At 41.0% G+C, this 19,047-nt stretch overlaps 1 protein-coding gene across 1 annotated transcript in view; it reads left to right on the top strand.

The window, feature by feature from the left end:
* Positions 1-14,788: 14,788 nt before the first annotated feature.
* The window catches only part of LOC132825700 (torsin-1A-like), a 35,332-nt gene continuing 31,073 nt past the window's right edge, over positions 14,789-19,047 (top strand). The window contains exon 1 of the mRNA XM_060841097.1: positions 14,789-14,956. Within this exon, the coding sequence (XP_060697080.1) occupies positions 14,806-14,956 (151 nt within the window). The 5' untranslated portion in view covers positions 14,789-14,805. The remainder of the gene's footprint in view (positions 14,957-19,047) is intronic.

Here is a 19,047-nt window from a genome sequence, read left to right on the forward strand (position 1 = left end):
ACTCGAAATGTGTTCAAGAAAATTTTCTTTATCAATGTGTAAATGTACTCACTACAGAAGGGGTAAAATGTGACCTCGTGAGAAATAAGGCAGAGCAGTGACTGAAGTGACAGAGCAGTTAGTAGAGGAACACTTTGAGACTCGTGATAATAATTCTATTAGTTTTAAAATAGAATGGAAGAGGTTAAACCTTCCATAAAAGTTAAAGTTCTCAGTTGGAGTAAGGCAACTTTTAATGGTATGAGACAAGCACTTTCAAAAGTTAATTGGAGAAGACTGTCCACAGGTAAAAGGATGACTGACAAGTAATAGATTTTCAAAATAGTGATAACAAGAGTTCAAAGGCATTATGTTCTTGTTGGAGTGTAGGGTAAGGGAGGAATGGATGAATAAAGATATTGAAGTTCTAGTCAAGAATAAGAAAGAATCATATATTAGATATAGCCAACTGGGATCCAATGAATCTCTTGAAGAGTATAAAGAATGTAGAGGCATTGTGAAGGGTGAAATCAGGTGGGCAAAGAGGGGATGTGAGATAGCCTTGGCAGGTAAGGTTAAGGATAATCCAAAGAGATTCTACAAGTACATTAAGAGCAACAAGTGAGAGAATAGGGCCTCATAAAGGTCAACAAGTTCTTATGTGTTGAACCACAGGCGATGGGAGAGATAGTATATGAATATTTGTGTCAGTTCTTAATGTGGAGAAAGAAATGGAGGCAAGAGAAATGGGAAGCTAGGGAAGAAATTGTGGGGCCCCTAGCAGAAATATTTAGATCATTTATAACCACTGATGAAGTGCTGGAGGACTGAAGGGTGGCTAATGTTGCGCCTTTATTTAGGAAAGGCTGTAAGGAGAAGCCTGGGAACTGTAGATCTGTGAGCCTGACGTTGGTGTGGGTTAGTTATTTGAGGTGATTCTAAAAGATTGGGTTTACGTGCATTTTGAGAGGCAAGGACTGATTAAAGATAGTCAGAGTTGTTTTGTGCAAAGGAAATTTTGTTTCATAAACTTGATTAAGTTTTTCGAGGAAGCAACCAAAAAATTGAGATTGTTTATATGGATCTAACCTTGTCAAAGACTTTAGTCATGAAAGTTAGACTAATTAGTAAAATTAGATCATATGGGATTCAGGGTGAGCTTGCTAACTGGATGCAAATTTGGCTTAATGGTAGGAGACAGAGAGTGATGGCGGAGTGTTGTTTTTCAGACTGGAGGCCTGTGATCAGTGGTGTTCTACAGGGATCGGTACTGGGAGCACTTTTGTTTGTCATTTCTACAAATTATTTGTAAGAGAATATAGAGGGACATGGTTAATATATTTGTGGATGATACCAAATTTTGTGGGATAGTGGATGGCGAAGAAGGTTATCTAAGATTACAAAGAGATCTTGATCAATTGGGTCAATGGGGTGAGGAGTGGTAGATGGAGTTTGTTTTGGATAAATGCGAGGTTTTGCATTTTGGTAAAGCAAATAAGAGCAGGACTTATACAATTAGTGGTAGGTAGTGTTGGAGAACAGAGGTTGAGGGGTTCAGATACATTATTCTTTGAAATTTGCGTCACATGTAGAGTCATAGAGTCATAGAAACATGTACAGCATGGAAACAGACCCTTTGGTCCAACCCATCCATATACTTGCCTTCATTGCTCAGAGCTTTGAGTATAGGGGTTGGGATGTTATGTTGAAGTTGTACAAGACATTGGTGAGGCTTCTTCGGGAGTACTATGTGCAGTTCTGGTCACCCTGCTATAGGAAGGATATTAAATTGGAGAGGGTTCAACAAAAATTTACCAGGATGTTGCTGGAAATGGAGGGCTTGAGTTATAAAATACAATAAACTGGATAGATTAGATTAGGTTCACTACAGTGTGGAAACAGGCCCTTCAGCCCAGCAAGTCCACACTAACCCTCCGAAGAGCAACCCACCCAGACACATTTCCCTACATTTACCCCTAACACCATGGGCAATTTAGCATGGCTAATTCACCTAACCTGCACATCTTTGGACTGTGGGAGGAAACCGGAGCACCTGGAGGAAACCCATGCAGACACAGGGAGAATGTGCAAACTCCACACAGGCAGTTGCCCGAGGCGGGAATTGAACCCAGGTCCCTGGTGCTGTGAGGCAGCAGTACGAACCACTGAGCCAGTTACTTTTTTCATTGGAGCATAGGAGGTTGAGGGGTGACTTTATAGAGGTTTATAAAATCATAAGGGGGATAGATAAGGTGCACAGCAAGGGTCTTTCCCGAGGGTGAGGGAGTTCAAAACAAGGGGTATATTTTTAAGGTGAGAGGAGAAAGTTGTAAAAAGGACATGAGGGGGAACTTTTTTACACAGAGAATTGTTCAGCTGTGGAATGAACTCCCAGGTGGAACAAAGAACAAAGAAAATTACAGCAAAGAAACAGGCCCTTCGGCCCTTCAAGCCTGCGGCAATCCAGATCCTGTATCTAAACCTGCTGCCTATTTTCTAAGGATCTGTATCCCTTTGCTCCCTGCCCATTCATGTATCTGTCTCCATACATCTTAAATGACACTATCATTCCCGCCTCTACCATCTCTGCTGGCAATGTGTTCCAGGCCCTCACCATCCTCTGCATAAAGAACTTTCCACACAGATCTCCCCTAAACCTTTCCCCACTCACTTTGAACTCATGATCCCTAGTAATTGAGTTCCACACTCTGGGGAAAAAGCTGCTTGCTATCCTCCCTAGTCTATGATTTAGTAGATCTCAATCAGGTCCCCCCTTAACCTTCGTCTTTTTAATGAAAATAATCCTAATCTATTCAACCTTTCTTCATATCTGGCACCCTCCGTACCAGGCACCATCTTGGTGAACCTCGTTTGTACCCACTCTAAAGCATCCACATCCTTTTGGTAATGTAGCAACCCGAACTGTATGCAGTATTCCAAATGTGGCCAAACCAAAGTCCTATATGGCTGTAGCATGACCTGCCAACTCTTGTACTCAATACCCCGTCCAATGAAGGAAAGCATGCTGTATGCTTTCTTGACCACTTTACTGACCTGTGTTGCCACCTTCAGGGAACAATGGACCTGAACACCTACATCTCTCTGTACATCAGTTTTTCCTGGGACTTTTCAATTTACTGTATAGTCCGCTCTTGAATTGGATCTTCCAAAATGCATCACCTCACATTTGCCCAAATTGAACTCCATCTGCCATTTCTCTGGGCATCTCTCCAATCTATCTATATTCTGCTGTATTCTCTGACAGTCTCCTTCACTATCTGCTCTCCACCAATCTTGGTGTCATCTGCAAACATGCTAATCATGCAACCAATGCCTTCCTCCAGATCATTTATATATATATCACAAACAACAGTAGTCCAAGCACATTTTCCTGTGAAACACCACTGGTCACAGGTCTCCATTGTGAGGAACTCCCTTCCACTACTACTCTCTGATTCCTGCTGCTCAGCCAGTTCTCTATCCATCTAGCTAGAACATCCTAGACCTGTGCAACTTCACCTTCTGTATCAGCCTACCATAGGGAACCTTATCAAACACTTTACTGAAGTCCATGTATATGACATCTACAGCCCTTCCCCCATCAATCAACTTTGTCATCTCCTCAACGAATTCTGTTAGATTTCTAAGACATGACCTTCCCCGCACAAAACTATGCTGCCCATTACTGATAAGCCCATTTTCTTCCAAATGGGAATAGATCCTATCCCTCAGTATTTTCTTCTCCAGCAGCTTCCCTACCACTGACGTCAGACTCACCTGGAGAATCCTTGCTACCCTTCTTAAACAAAGAGACAACATTAGCAATTCTCCAGTCCTCCAGGACCTACCCCATGTTCAAGGGTGATGCAAAGATATCTGTTAAAGCCCCAGCTATTTCCTTTCTTGCTTCCCACAGTAACCTGTGGCAGATCCCATCTGGACCTGTGGACTTGTCTACCTTAACGCCTTTTAGAATACCTAAAACGTCCTCCCTCCTTATGACCTACGAGACTCAAAGATCTATCCCTAACCTCAACATCCGTCATGTCCCTCTCCTTGGTGAATACCGATTCCAAGAACTCGTTAAGAATTTCACTCATTTTCTCTGACTCCACGCATAACTTTCCTCCTTTGTCCTTAAGTGGGCCAACCCTTTCTCTAGTTACTGTCTTGCATCTTCATATATGAAAAAAATCCTTTGGGATTTTCCTTAACCCTGCTTGCTAAAGATATCTTCTGACCCATTTTAGCCCTTTTAATTCCTTGTTTCAGATTGGTCCTACATTCCCGATATTCTTCCAAAGCTTTGTCTGTCTTCAGAAGCCTAGACCTTATGTATGCAGGTGGATGCAGGTATAGTTAGAATATTTAAAAGACATTTGGTTAAGTACTTGAATAGGAGATGTTTGGAGGGATATGGGCCAAATGCAGGCAGATGGAACTAGCTTAGTTTGGGAACATGGTTGGCATGGAATAGTTGGACCAAAAGATCTGTTTCCGTGCTGTATGACTCATAGTCATAACAACCTGCCATCCTGAGAATAATTTGTATATTCTTAATCTCTCTTTACCGTCTGTTAACCAATTCTCAATCAGTAATAGTATACTTTCCCCAATCCCATAGGTCTTCATTTCACACTGGGAGAAATTAATTCTAAATCTGTGCTCAGTTCCTGACAGAGGTGATGTTTATTTTGACAGATATAATCCACAGGGATATTAGTTGTTTATCAAGCCAGGAAAACATATCTGAAATCAAAATAATTGGTGTCTTTGGATCTGCTTATTATTAATGTACTTTTCCATTTTCCTTTTCTCCATCTGTTTGTGTATCCTGATGCACAGCCCTCACCTCAAATCAGGTTTATACTAAGTGCTGGCAATTTCCCCACCATCCCGAACCAGAACACTGTACAAACAGAACAAACAGTTTGATGAATCTAAGGCAGCACGATGACATCCACTGATCTTGACTTTGCCTAAACACAAATGTATGATGGGAAAAGTCCAGTATTAGTGCTGGATTATGCCATAACATGTGACTTGGCTCATGACTACTATTAATCAGCGATGGGAAATAGAGCCTGTTATACCATTCACAATTTCAGTATTAATGTTTAATGTAATCGCTCTAAACAAATACAGGAGCTATTGCTATTGGCACAGCTGCAATAATCAAGTAGATGGAACAATTTTAATAAACGTAAAGATAACCTAAGCATTCCTCTGGAGAGCTGGCAAAGAGAAATAAATCTCAATCATATTCCTTCCATGTAAAACATTCAGTCCTGAAACAAAATTAATTGAAAATTGAACAATGGAAATGATCAAACTTCAATTTTTCTGCACTTTTTGTGAAAGAATAGTATTACTAGTTAGCTTAATTAAACTCTGAGGTTATCACTTTCAATAATGTGCTTTGATTTGATGAAATTCGCCAAATTAGCTAAGGTTTGCAGTTTTGGAAATTAGTATCTCCAATAAAGGACAAGAAATACTAAACTGGCTCATCCAGCCAGGCCCACGTAGAAGCATTGCAGGTAACAGACATTTGAACACCATCCCCACACCTCCCCCCGTCCCCCCCGCCCCACCCCCTCACCCACCATGAAAATAGTGACATTAGTAATAACTTCTGACTCCAGCTTTGCTATCTGCTGGGAAAAAAAATCACAATAAAGAAAAACTGGGAAATTCCCCTCTGCCTCTACCCAAAGAGCTGCATGCAAAGATCAATACAGCATTAAAGGTAACTAACTGGTCCAGCACACTCTTTAGTAAAACCAGCCAATTAATCTAACTGCCCTGCTCTTTCTCTTCACAATGTGAATATTTGTTCCTTTTTAAATGTTTATCCAATTCTCTTCTGGTTATTTCTAATTGAATCTACTTCCACTAATCTTTCAGGCAGTGCATTCCAGATTACAGCAATTTGCTATACGTTAACGAACTGTTTCCTGCCAGTCATTTCTGGTACTTTTACCATTCATGCTAAACAGCATCCTTTGTAACTCACCCTCCTGTCACTGGACATCTTTCTCTTCAAATTTAACTATTTCTGTAAATATGTCCAATTGATGAAATTGAATTCATTACCTGAAAAAGATTGGTTTGTATACTCATAATAAATCACCATTAAAGCCTTCATCATTTTGAAGAGAACATTTAACAGCACTGGACCAGGCCCTTTGGCCTATCATGTCTGTGCCAACTGTGATGCTATTCTAAACTGATCCCACCTACCTGCACATTGTCTGTATCCCTCTATTCCCTGCCTGTTCATGTGACTGTCTAAATACCCCTGAAACATTGCTATCTTATCTGCTTCTACCACCTCTCTGTCTCTACGCAAAAAATCTTGCCTCATACATCTCCTTTAAACTTCCCCCTCTCACCTTAAACCTATGGCTCTTAATATTTGATATTTCCACCCTGAAAAATAGACTCCAACCATACCCATGCCTCTCATAATTTTATGAACTTCTCTCAGGTCACCCTTCAGTCTCTGACACTCTACTGCACACAATCCAAGCTTGTCTAAATTCTCCTTATAGCTAATACACTCCAATCCAGGAAACATCTTGTTAAACTTCTTTTGCACTCTCTCAAAACCTCCACATCCTTCCTATAGTATGGTGGCCAGAACTGCAAACAATATTCCAAATGTGGCATAACTAAAGTCTTATACAGCTCAACATGACAGACCAACTTTTATATTCCATGCCTGAAGAAAAGCATGCCATACACTTTCTTTCAAACACTATCCACTTGTGTTGTCATTTTCAGGGAAGCTATGGACTTGCAGCCCAAGGTCCCTCTGCATATCGATGCTCTGAAAGGTTTTGCCATTTGCTATATTCTTTCATGTTGCATGTGACTTCTAAAACACACTTGTCTGGATTCAACTCCATTTCCTGTTTCTTTGCTCAGTTTTCCAACTGAACTATATACAACTGTATCCTTTGACAATCTTTCTCATTATCCACAACTCCGCCAATTTTCGTGTCACCTGGAAATTTACTAATCAGTTCACTTACATTTTCATCCAAATCATTTATACAAGTGTGTGTGTTTACAAATAACAGAGGTACTACCATTGACCTTTGTAGGACACCACTGGTCACAGATCTCCAGTCAGAAATCACCCCTCCACAACTACCCTCTGTCTTCTATGGCAAGCTACTTTTGTATGCAATTTGCCAATCACCATTGATTCTATGTGAATTAATCTTCTGGACCAGCCTACCTACAGGAATTTTGTAATACGTTTTAGTAAAGGCCTTGCAGACAACATCTACTTCCTTAGCCTCTTCAATCATCTTCATCACTCCTTCAAAGCCTCCATCAAGTTTGTGAGATAAGACATTCCTTCCCCCCCATAAAGCCATGATGATTACCCCAAATAAGGCCATTCTTCTCCAGATGTAAGTCCTGTCTTGAAGAAGCTTCTTCAATAATTTGCCATGTAAGACCCGCTATCTATCATTTGCTGAATTATCCCTGTTTCCCTTCTTAAACAAAGGAACAATATTAGCTTTCCTCCAGTCGTCAGGGACTTGACCTGTGGCTAACAATAAGATATACAACAAGAAGTAAAATTGAGACAGTGTAGATCAGAAGGAGAACACAATGCTAGTCCCTTTGGGCTCAAACCGACTCTGTTCTTTATTTTATTTCAGTAGGGTAATAAACCAGGTTGGGCTCCGATCAGTCTCTTTTGGTACAGAGATTAAAAGGATTTCCAGAGGCCTTTTGTTTATATGTAGACAGATCAGATTTCAGGTCAAAGTGGTCATGTTTTAGAAGTGGCCTGCATAAAGAAAGGGGAGTAATCAGCTCTCGAGCTGAGCTGAGCAGTTTTAGTCGAGTTTTGAACTGGTTGGAAGTTCGACAGGGAGCTGAGTGGAAACTCTCTCTCTTTTTCTGCCCTTTAACCTCGTCCTGTAAGTATGTGTTCCATTCATACTGGCTTTTAAAGGGAGTTTGCTTATAGGAACTGTTATGTATATTCAGCTCAGCATAATTAAGTCTAGTTGGATAGGCTGAGTTCTGTAGGGGTTCTTTATTCTAATCTTTATGTTTCATTGTGTAACTTTGTGAATACATTTTTGTCTGTTTTAAAATCTAGTAGTCAACCTCACTAACTTAATCCGGGTTATTTTCACTGAAACACTTACTAAAACAAATTGCAAAGTTATGCTCTGAGCTGCCTGCTTAAGAATAATTTGAGTGGTCTGGCCTAGTCCAAAACAGATCAGGGGTTCTTTGTGGGATTTTGAACAGCGAGTGGTCGGTGCTAGTGTTTTTATTTCGGGTGTTGGTTTGCTTGGGTAGACATAGCTTGGGATGGGAAGGCTCTTTCAGCCACCAGAAGTTTTCTGGATGTGGATGCGGTGACTTTGGAAGCTTTGCAAAAGGTGGATAAGACCAAGTTGCAAAATTAGCAGCAAAGCTGGAATTGGAACTGCCTGCTTCTGTGAGGAAAGGAGAGATAATTACAGCATTTAAACTTGCTGGAGAAATCATCAGAATCTATAGAAATGGCAAGAATTCAATTGCAAATGAAGCAGCTTGAATTAGAGGTGAGAGATAAGGAAAGGGCAGCAGAAATGCAACAGTTTGAGTTCCTATTATAAACGGAAGAGAAGGAAAAAGAGAGTGGAGAAAGAAAAAGAGAGAGCTTTTGAACTTCAAAAACTGATACTTGAAAAGGAAAGTCAGCTTAAAAGGCTGGAGATAAAGGCTGAAGGTAACCTTAGTGAGGGAGTAAGGTGAACTCATGTGGAAGAGCAGAGAGTTAATGCAGCAAGGTTAGCAGCTGAAGGGGCTGATGATTATGAGCTGGTCCATAAAGGTCAGTTTGGCTTCCAGAATCAATTTCAGTCCATGAGGGATAGAAATTGGGGCAAAGAGAAATCCTCACATGGAAAGGGAAAGGTAGATCTCAGTGAAGACCATCAGGATAATTTATCACAGGGTAAAAAAGAATCCCTTGAGGGGGACAAAGAAGTTAAAAAGCTCAGATGTTTTCATTGTAATAAAGTGGGTTACACAAAATCAGTGTTGGTGGGCGAGTAGAAAGTCAGATGTAGGAAAACCAGAGAAGCCTGCAAGTTTTGTTGGCCTGTAACAAAAAGCACAAGGGAAGTTAGACAACTGCCTCAGAGTGTACAAGATAATCAGTGGTTGAGTAAAGAGGAACTGCCAGATCTGCTTAAAAGTATACATGCAAGGGTAAACTTTATTCACATAGGCCAGGAGCAGTAGGTAAGGAGGTTATAATATTAACAGCCATAGGATCCTCTCAGTCGGTAATGAAGGATGAGGAGATGTGTTCTCCTGAGGGATATTCCAGAAAAGGTGCTGGTAACAGGAATTCATGGTGAGACAAAAAAGTGCTCAATTATGTAAAGTGAGGCAAGAGAATCCAGAGAAGAGTGGAGAACTTGTGGTAGGAGTACTGGACAAACTCTCAGCTCCAGGAATACAATTTGTCCTTGCAAATTATATTGCTGATTCACTGGTAGGCGTGTTGCCTACTCTAGTTGAAAAGCCAGTGGAGATGCAGGCAACTGAAGACATGGAGAATGTTTATCCAGGAATTTTCCCTGATTGTGTGATCACAAGATCACAGAGGCACAAGCTGAAGCAGGAGAGAGTAAAAGGCACAGATAAGGAAACTGACATAGTGCTGTCTAAAACCTCCTTTGATCAGATAATTGGAATAGAGAAGGAGCAAATAGGTAAACAAGCAAGCATCTTTAGCTCTGCTAAGCTGATTAATTACAGCAGAAGATGAGGAGGTAAAACAGTTATATCAAAAGGCATTTACAGAGAAAGAAAGTGAATGCATTTCTGTGTGTTATTACTTAACAAATTATGTTTTTATGAGGAAATGGAGACAATCACACATTCAAGCATTGAGAACTGGGCAGAGATTCATCAAATTGTTGTGCCAGTAGGGTACAGAAAGAAGGTGCTGTGAGTGGCTCATGAGCTACCACTTGGAGGTCATTTAGAGGTGAGGAAAACACAGGCTAAAATAAAAAGATATTTTTACTAGCCTGGACTACACAAAGATGTAGTTGAATTTTGCCAGATGTGTCATACATATCAGCTAATTGGAAAACCCCAGGCAGTAATAACATCTTCACCTTTAATAACTATTCCAGCATTTGAGGAAACTTTCACAAGAGTTTTGGTTGATTTTGTAGGTCCACTACCTCAAACAAAAAGTGGGAATAAGTATTTATTGTTAATAAATGGACTAGGTTTCTAGAGGCAATCCCATTAAGCAACATCACAGCTAAAAGGGCTGTAGAAGAATTACTTAATTTTTTTTTACTAGATATGGACTGCCAATAGAGATCCAGTCAGATCAAGGATCAAACTTCACATCCAAACTATTCAAGGAGGTTATGGATAGCTTGGGAATAAAGCAATTCAAATCTATTGTGTACCATCAGAATCGCAGGGAGCCCTTGAGAGATGGCATCAAAAACTGAAGAGCATGTTCAGGTCTTATGGTCAGGATTATCCAGATGATTGGGATAAGGGAATACCATTTGTACTTTTTGCGATCAGAGACGCACTCAATGAATTCAGTCCATTTGAATTAATTTTTGAGCATGAAGTAAGAGGACTGTTAAAACTGATTAAGGAGAAATTAATAAGTCAGAATTCAGAAACCACCCATTTGGACTATAAAATTTTAGGGAATGATTAAATCGAGCTGGAGAGTTGGCTCGACAGCATTTAAAAGTATCACAGCATACAATGAAACAGGAAGCAGATAAGAGATCAATAAATTGACAATTTTGCAAGTGGGGATAAGGTATTGGTGTTACTTTCAGTAACAGGTGAGCCTTTAAAAGTAACGTTTAGTGGACTGTATCAAATTGAAAGGATATTGAGGGAAGTGAACTAATTGATAAGTACTTCAGCATTTATTGGACTTGCTTGATCGATTTTGGAAGGCGGACTTGGTGGCAAACCTAACTAAAAGTGAATTTGCCAAAACTCAAGTCACCTTCCTGGGCCATGTTATTGGACATGGACAAATGGCCCCACAGGATACAAAAACTAAAGTAACTGGGGAATTCCGACATAGTCAATAAAAAAAGCAATACTATGGTTCCTGAGGTTGAGTGGATTTTACCAAACGTTTGTGCCAAACTTTAGCAGTGTGGCTGCTCCACTAACCGAATTGTTAAAAAAGAGCAAGAAGTTTCAGTAGACAGCGGACTGTCAAAAGGCATTTGACAGCCTAAAAATTGTGTTAATCACTACCCCAGTATTAGCCACACTGGATTACACAAGGTGGCTATCGATGCCAGTGATGTGGGTGTCAGTGCAGTGCTCCAGCAGGAGGATTATGAGGGAATAGAAAGAGTCAAGATTAGAGTGGTACTGGAAAAGCACAGCAGGTCAGGCAGCATCCGAGGAGCAGGAAAATCAACATTTCAGGGAAAAGCCCTTCATCAGAAATGAGGCTTGGAGTCTTGGGGGTGGAGAGATAAATGGGAGGGGGTGGGGATGGGGAGAAGGTAACTGAGACTGCAATAGGTGGATGGAGGTGGGGATAAATGTCGAAGAGGAGGGTGGAATAGAAAGACTCATCGTGTATTTTTCCAGGAAGTTGAACGTTCATCAACAGAAATATTCAATGGTGGAGAAAGAGACTTTAAGCTTGGTGCTGGCCTTACAACATTTCAATGTTGATATTACCAGCAACACATCTGAGACAATCATATACACAGATCACAACCCATTGACATATGTGCAAAAATTTAAGGACAAAAATGCCAGAGCTTGTTGATGCAGCCAATTTGACAATTGAGCTTGCGGCAGGTCACAAAAACATGATTTGTGTGTTATCGAGGCTTGAATGAGATACAGGAGTATTCAGTGGTGAGTGTGCCATGGTCTAAATTTGCATGTGGTTGTGCAAGTTTGCATGTTTATAGTTAGTATAGTGTACATGTGTGTTTAGACTGCAGACTGGGTTTTGAAGGGCTAAAAGTGAAGCCATCTTTTGGCATTGATGGTTCATTTTTTTTAAAAGGGAGGAGGTGTAACAAAGCTAGTCCGTTTTTTTCTAAAAGCTGTTGCTTGGCTCAAGGAGACTCTGTCCCTGGGCTTTTTTCAGAGGGGTAATAAACCAGGCTGGGACCTGATCAGTCTGGTTTGGTACAGAGGTGAAAAGGATTTTGAGAGGCCTTTTGTTTATATGTAAACAGATGAGGCCAAAGTGTTCATGTTTTAGAAGTGGCCTGTATAAAGAAAGGGGAGTGATCAGCTCTCGAGCTGAATTGAGCAGTTTTAGTTGAGTCTTGAACTGGTTGGCAGTTCAACAGGGAACTATGTGGAAAAATAAGTTTTTCTGTTTTAAAATCTAATAGTCAACCTAGTTAACTTAATCTGGGTAATTTTCACTGTACACTTACCGAAACAAATTGCAAAGTTATGATCTGAGCTGACTGGTTAAGAATGTTTTGATTGGTCTGGCTTAGTCCATAACATTTGTGAAACCGTGTGTGTGAAAAATGGGATGGCCGGCCAGCCCAAGGCGAGGTGCAAGTCTCAGAACCAGCAGAAATGGCTGAATTATTGCACAGCAAAATAATCAATCCTGTGAGTTGGAACAATAATAGCTACAGGACAGTGAAATGTTTCCTTGGAGGTAGCACCATGTCAAAACCACATGATCTAAGGTGAAAACAGGTACTTGATTGTCTCAGTTCATGCTGAGAAAACATGACTTTAAAATGGGAACTAAACGTTAGTCCAATTATCCCGATTCCCCAATTCCAATTTCACTTTACCCAAACATTACGCTTGAGTTTGAGACTCAGGGGGTGGTGGGGGGTGAGGGTTGGGGGGTAACATTAACTAGACTCACTGATGGGAATGAAGTGTGCAATAGTCCAGTTCTGCTGGTTTTGAGCACTCCTAGTCTACTGGTGGAAGACCCAGAAGGATAAACCCAGTGAAACCCAGCGATGACTGGCACTAGCCTGAACTGGAGTTCCAGTTTTACAAGATCCATATGCCTAATGATGCCCAGTGAACTCAGCCCTCATGGAGAAAATGAGGACTATAGATGCTGGAGATCAGAGTTGAGGGTGTGGTGCTGGAAAAGCACAGCAGATCAGGCAGCATCCAAAGACAGGAGAATTCAGGCATAAGCCCTTCAACAAGAAGAACAGCAATAGGAAGGAAACTAAAAATTGGTGACCAGTGTAATGCTGGATGTGATGTAAGGTACGTGATTTTATATATATTTTAACATTGTATATTTGGTAGTTGAACTAGTGACGTGAGTTTTGTTTGAGTGAAGCAGTTTAGTGATTAACTTGCCAAGTATTTCTGTAAGCATGTGAACTATTTTAAAACATGGTATGAGAGAGAAGCCTCCTGGAGAGTAATGTGGTTTTGTTTATGAATGAACAGACTGAACAATGATGTGCATTAGGCTTCAGTCAGAAGATCCTGGAATTTCTTTGGCTGAGGGAAACATCCATATCATGTATAATGCCTTTTTGGGTTAGGCAGTTTTCCAGAACTCTAGGCTGACGTTAGATAACAGTTGCTCCTAAATAAGTAAGATATTTTAGAACTGTTAAGAAATAGGTTCACTCAGAGTAAGGAATTTAATTTTAAAATTCTAGGCCAGAAGTGCCTGAAGGCACTATTAGAAGCTGAGAAAGTCTAAGCTCAATTGTATGAAGATTCAAAAAAAGAGGCTATCAGATTCTTAAAATGAGGGTTTGAAATCACAGTTAAATGAAACCATAAAGTAGTAGAGAAGGGAATCTACTTTCTATGGTAAGGAGTGCTGTTGGCATTAACGGGGTTATACATTACCATGGTTTGAAATGTTTATGCTTGTATTATTATATGGTTTGTTTCATTCTATTCTATTTGCATTCACCTCTGTGCAAGCTCAGGCTTTGAGTTTCTTCAAGGTAAAGATTGATAGATTGCGAGTGATATACAGGGTTATAAGGATGGGTTGGGTAAAAGGTACTGAAGTGTTCAATCAGCCATACGAAGTGCTGAATGACCTACTCCTGTTCTTTTGTAATAAACTTCTAATTTACTGTTAAGGCCTGCCCAAACAGCTATGCCCTTCTATTTATATTTTTTTATATAACTGATAAACAATTGAGGGAAAATGGTTTTAAAAAAGTAATAGTCAGAAATGAACATGCTGGTTTTACTAGAACACTGCTCTGAGGGCGACCAGGATGCATTATTCTTAAGTTTTACTGAATTTTCCTTCTGGGCAATTGTCCAAGAAATATTTTAAAAGTATACAACCTTACGATATTTTTATTGTTTCGGGTTTTGTCGGGGAGATAAATCGTTATCTTTCAGCAAGGTTGGAAACCTATTCTTGATTTATGTCTTTCGGAAATTAATACTATTTCAAAACTCATAGAAAACGACCATGACACTGATAGAATGCAAACAAATTTTAAAGGGGGCGGTGAATAGTCTGTATTGACGATTCTTGTTTTCTTTTAAAATAACCTTTACACTCCTCGGGAAAGACGTTGCACACATATGCCAACTTTCGACCAAAGGTCACAATTCAGAGAGCCTGTTGCGAATGGAAACGCTGTCATTTGTTTCGATGAGTCGAGCCACGCTGGAGGAGTCACTCAGTGAGGGATATTCGGCCCATTGAAGGGGCTATCAGCTGACGGTCATTCCGTATCATTTCCACTTTGTTGCATTGCCATTGTGACGTCACTGAGAGCGACCTGCCGCCGCAGTGCGCACGCGCCGGAGCTGGTACGGAAGTGAGATGATGACAAAGCTATGGAGCTGGTGAGGGGGGAATTTCGGCTCTGGCTTTTTTGTCTTTCCTTTCTCCCCAGCTGTTTGTGCTGGGAAGTGACTTTCCCCTTTCGGTCTGTGTATTGTCAGCTATCCGATTCCTGCGATTGCGCTTTCCAGCCCAGAATTGACCGTGAGTAATGTTTAAGAAAAAGGTTTTTAAGCACCTAGCAATAGTCTCGCCCATTGACAGCTGTGACATTTACTTTGTAAAATGAAATGTGGGCTGTGTAAGTATTTTTATTCTTTGAACTGCAGTATGATCATGATTTTTTCCCTTCATTTCGTGCAGTCTTTTTCATTTTGCTTTTGCTAGCACTTCTTCTGGTATGTTCTGAAAGGAGATCAGAATGAGAACTCATAGTGCTTTGGTTGATAGATTCAAGAATTATTACTCAAGAACACCGATCCTATGAAGTAACAACATTTGAGAGTTCCAAAGTTCCAAGGAGAGGGAATCTTTCAACATGGTATGAGCTACACAGCCCTGAAGTGAACTTCAGATCCTACGTCCTACTTATCGCAGTTGTATATTTTCACTTCTGTAATGTTCACCACTTCCACCTATATTTCAGCTGTGCTACTCTGAAAGTCTACCTTGGTTTGAATTTTGCTTCTCAGCACCATTTCTGTAATGTTCTCCTAATTGGTTTCCTAACTGCCACATCACTTGTCCACAGCTGATCCAAATGCACGTCCAGCACAGAAAAAGGCCACTGAACCCACCATATCTGTTCTGGCCTATCATAGAATTCAATCAAGTTAGTCAGAGATGATATGCTGCCTTGATTTTTAACCCATGCTTTTCCAAATAATGGTTTATTTTATCCTTAGTAATGACTTTCACTAACTTGCCCATCATCAATATTGGCCTTTTGTTGTCTACAGATTGTCTACAGCCAGTGGTACAGCATTAGCAACTCACCTGTCCTCTGTATCAAATCAAATACTGTTTGATTGACTATGTATATTCTATGTGAAGGGGAGCGTAGAGCCATAAGACATAGGAGCAGAAATTAGTCTATTCACCCCATCGAGTCTGCTCTGCCATTCAATCCTGGCTAATAAGTTTTGCATCCCCATTCTCCCGCATTCTCCCCATAACCCTTCATCCCCTTGATACTCAAGAACTTATCTATCTCGATCTTAAATATACTCAATGGCCTGGCCTCCACAGCCTTCTGTGACAGTGAGTTCCATAGATTCACCACGCTCTGGCTGAAGAAGTTTCTCCTTCTTTCCATTCTAAAAGGTCTTCTCTTTAATCTGTGCCCTTGGATCCTAGTCTCTCCTAACAATGGAAACATCTACTCTGTCCAGGCCATTCAACATTCTGTACTTTTTAATTAGATCCCCCCCTCATCCTTCTAAACTCCATAGAGTAAAAACCCAGATCCACAAACATTCCTCGTAGAGATGGTGGTCTTTATCAAGGTGTTGCATGTGTTGCATTTTCCTTCGATGTTAGTCATCATGGGGGTAGGAAGGTGCTATTAAAGTAGTCATGATGAGTTAGTGTGGTGTTTCCATGGGTCATGCATACTGCAGCCACAGTGTGTGACTGTGTTGGAGGGGCATAAATATTAACTCAGATGGTGGATGCCAATCTAGTACAAGGGGTGGTACCAAACATTTTGAGTGCTGTTGTTGCATTCTTGATGGCAAGTGGTGAATACGACACCATGGTCTTGATTTGAGCTACATGTCTCCTTTGGACAGGCAACTGGTAAACGACTTTGAGTTCTCCCTGAGCTTTTTTTGAAGTAAGACAAAAGAATCATGAGTGGATGGGTCAGGCTCACACAGACCAAAAGGTCTTTAGTTTTGCTTTCAGTTAGTTGAGTTTTGTTTTGCTGGAGTTGAAAGCTTGAGTTCTCTGTGGCTGGAGTGAAGTCTTAAACAGAGAGGCTTCCTCTTAAACCTCAAATGGGCAGATTGTTTCTTTCTACTGGACTGGAGAGAGACAGCACGAGAGAGGAATAACTGTCTTGCTGAATGCCTTTGCTAAGGGTGCGGTGGTGAGATGTGCCTATATTGGAGCAGTTTGTGGTTAAATAATACAATACCTTATTAAGTATTTCAGTAGAGTTGTTATGCAAATATTTCTTTTTGTTGTATTTAACTCTATTGTAAGAATAAAGTATGTTTTGATTACAGCTTGTAGGTGGACCAATAGAATCATATCTGGGACATAGCACCTTACACTTGCCTTTTAAAAAGATGTAAAAGTTAGGGTCTAGGCAACCTGCTAATCAGAGAGGGTATCACAGCCACAGAAGTTACCATTGTCGAGGTGGGTCTGCCTACTGAGTCAGTATGGGTGGAATTTAGGAACAGTAAGGGAGCAGTCACCTCATTAGGGGTTTACTACAGGCCCCCCCAGTAGCAGCAGGGATATTGAAGAAAGCATAGGTCGGCAGATTTTGGAAAAGTGTGAATGTAGTAGGGTAGTTGTAATGGGTGACTTTAACTTTCCCAATATTGATTGGAACCTCCTTTGAGCAGATGGTTTGGAAGGAGCTGTTTTTGTAAGGTGTTCAGGAGGGTTTCCTGACTCAGTACATTGACAGGCCGACGAGGGGAGAGGCCATTTTGGATTTGGTGCTGGGCAATGAGCCGGGGCAGGTGTCAGATCTTGCAGTGGGAGAGCATTTTGGTGATAGTGACCACAACTGCCTCACATTCTACATAGCTACGGAGAGGATATTTAATTGGGGAAAAGGAAACTATGATGCTATCAGATGTGAGTTGGGAAGCATGGACTGGGAGCAATTGTTCCATGGAAAGGGCACTATAGATATGTGGAGACATGTGTTTAAGGAACAGTTGTTGCGAGTGATGCATAAATGTGTTCCTCTGAGACAGGCAAGAAGGGGTAAGATAAAGGAACCTTGGATGACGAAAGCGGAGGAGCTTCTTGTCAAAAGAAAGAAGGCAGCTTATGTAAGGTGAAGGAAGGAAGGGTCTTGCTCAGCTCTAGGGGATTACAGGCAGGTGAGGAAGGAACTCAAAAATGGTCTGAGGAGAGCCAGGAGGGGGCACAAAAAAAGGCTTGGCAGGAAGGATTAAGGAGATTCCAAAGGCATTTTACACGTGTGAGGAATAAGAGAATGATCAAAGAAAGAGTAGGGCTGATCAGGGATAGCATAGGGAACTTGTGTATAGAGTCTGAGGAGGTAGGGGAAGCCCTAAATGAGTTTTTTTGCTTCTGTCTTTACTAAAGAAAATGACCTTGTAGTGAATGAAACCATTGAGGAGCAGGTAAAGCATGCTGGAACGGATAGAGATTGAGGAAGCTGATGTGCTGAAAATTTTGACAAACATTAAGATTGACAAGTTGCCAGGGCCAGACCAGATTTGTCCTTGGCTGCTTTGGGAAGAGAGAAATGTGATTGCTTCACCGCTTGCGAAGATCTTTGCATCCTCGCTCTCCACTGGAGTCATACCTGAGGACTGGAGAGAGGCAAATGTAATTCCTCTCTTCAAGAAAGGAAACAGGGAAATTCCTGGCAATTACAGACCAGTCAGTCTCACGTCTGTCGTCTGCAAGGTGTTAGAAAGGATTCTGAGGGATAGGATTTATGACCATCCGGAACAGCATGGCTTGATTAAAGAGAGCTTTGTGATGGGCAGGTCATGCCTCACAAATCTTATTGAGTTCTTTGATGATGTTACTAGACAAGTTGATGAGGGTCGAGCTGTGGATGTGGTGTATATGGATTTCAGCAAGGCATTTGATAAGGTTCCCCATGGTAGGCTCGTTCAGAAGGTCAGGAGGAATGGGCTACAGGGAAATTTAGCTGTCTGGATACAGAATTGGCTGGTCGATAGAAGACAGTGAGTGGTAGTGGAAGGAAAGTATTCTGCCTGGAAGTCAGTAGTGAGTGGTGTTCCACAGGGCTCTGTTCCTGGGCCTCTACTCTTTGTCATTTTTATTAATGACTTGGATGAGGAGATTGAGGGATGGGTTAGCAAGTTTGCAGACGACAGAAAGGTTGGAAGTGTCGTTGACAGTATAGAGGACTATTGTAGGCTGCAGTGTGACATTGACAGGATGCAGAGATGGGCTGAGAGGTGGCAGATGGCGTTCAACCTGAATAAATATGAATGATGCATTTTGGAAGGTCGAATTTGAAAGTTGAATACAGATTAAAGACAGGATTCTTGGCAGTGTGGAGGAACAGCGGGATCTTGGTGTGCAGTCACAAAGATCCCTTAAAATTG

Source organism: Hemiscyllium ocellatum, chromosome 21 (assembly GCF_020745735.1).
Source record: "Hemiscyllium ocellatum isolate sHemOce1 chromosome 21, sHemOce1.pat.X.cur, whole genome shotgun sequence".
In the NCBI taxonomy this organism is placed as follows: domain Eukaryota; kingdom Metazoa; phylum Chordata; class Chondrichthyes; order Orectolobiformes; family Hemiscylliidae; genus Hemiscyllium; species Hemiscyllium ocellatum.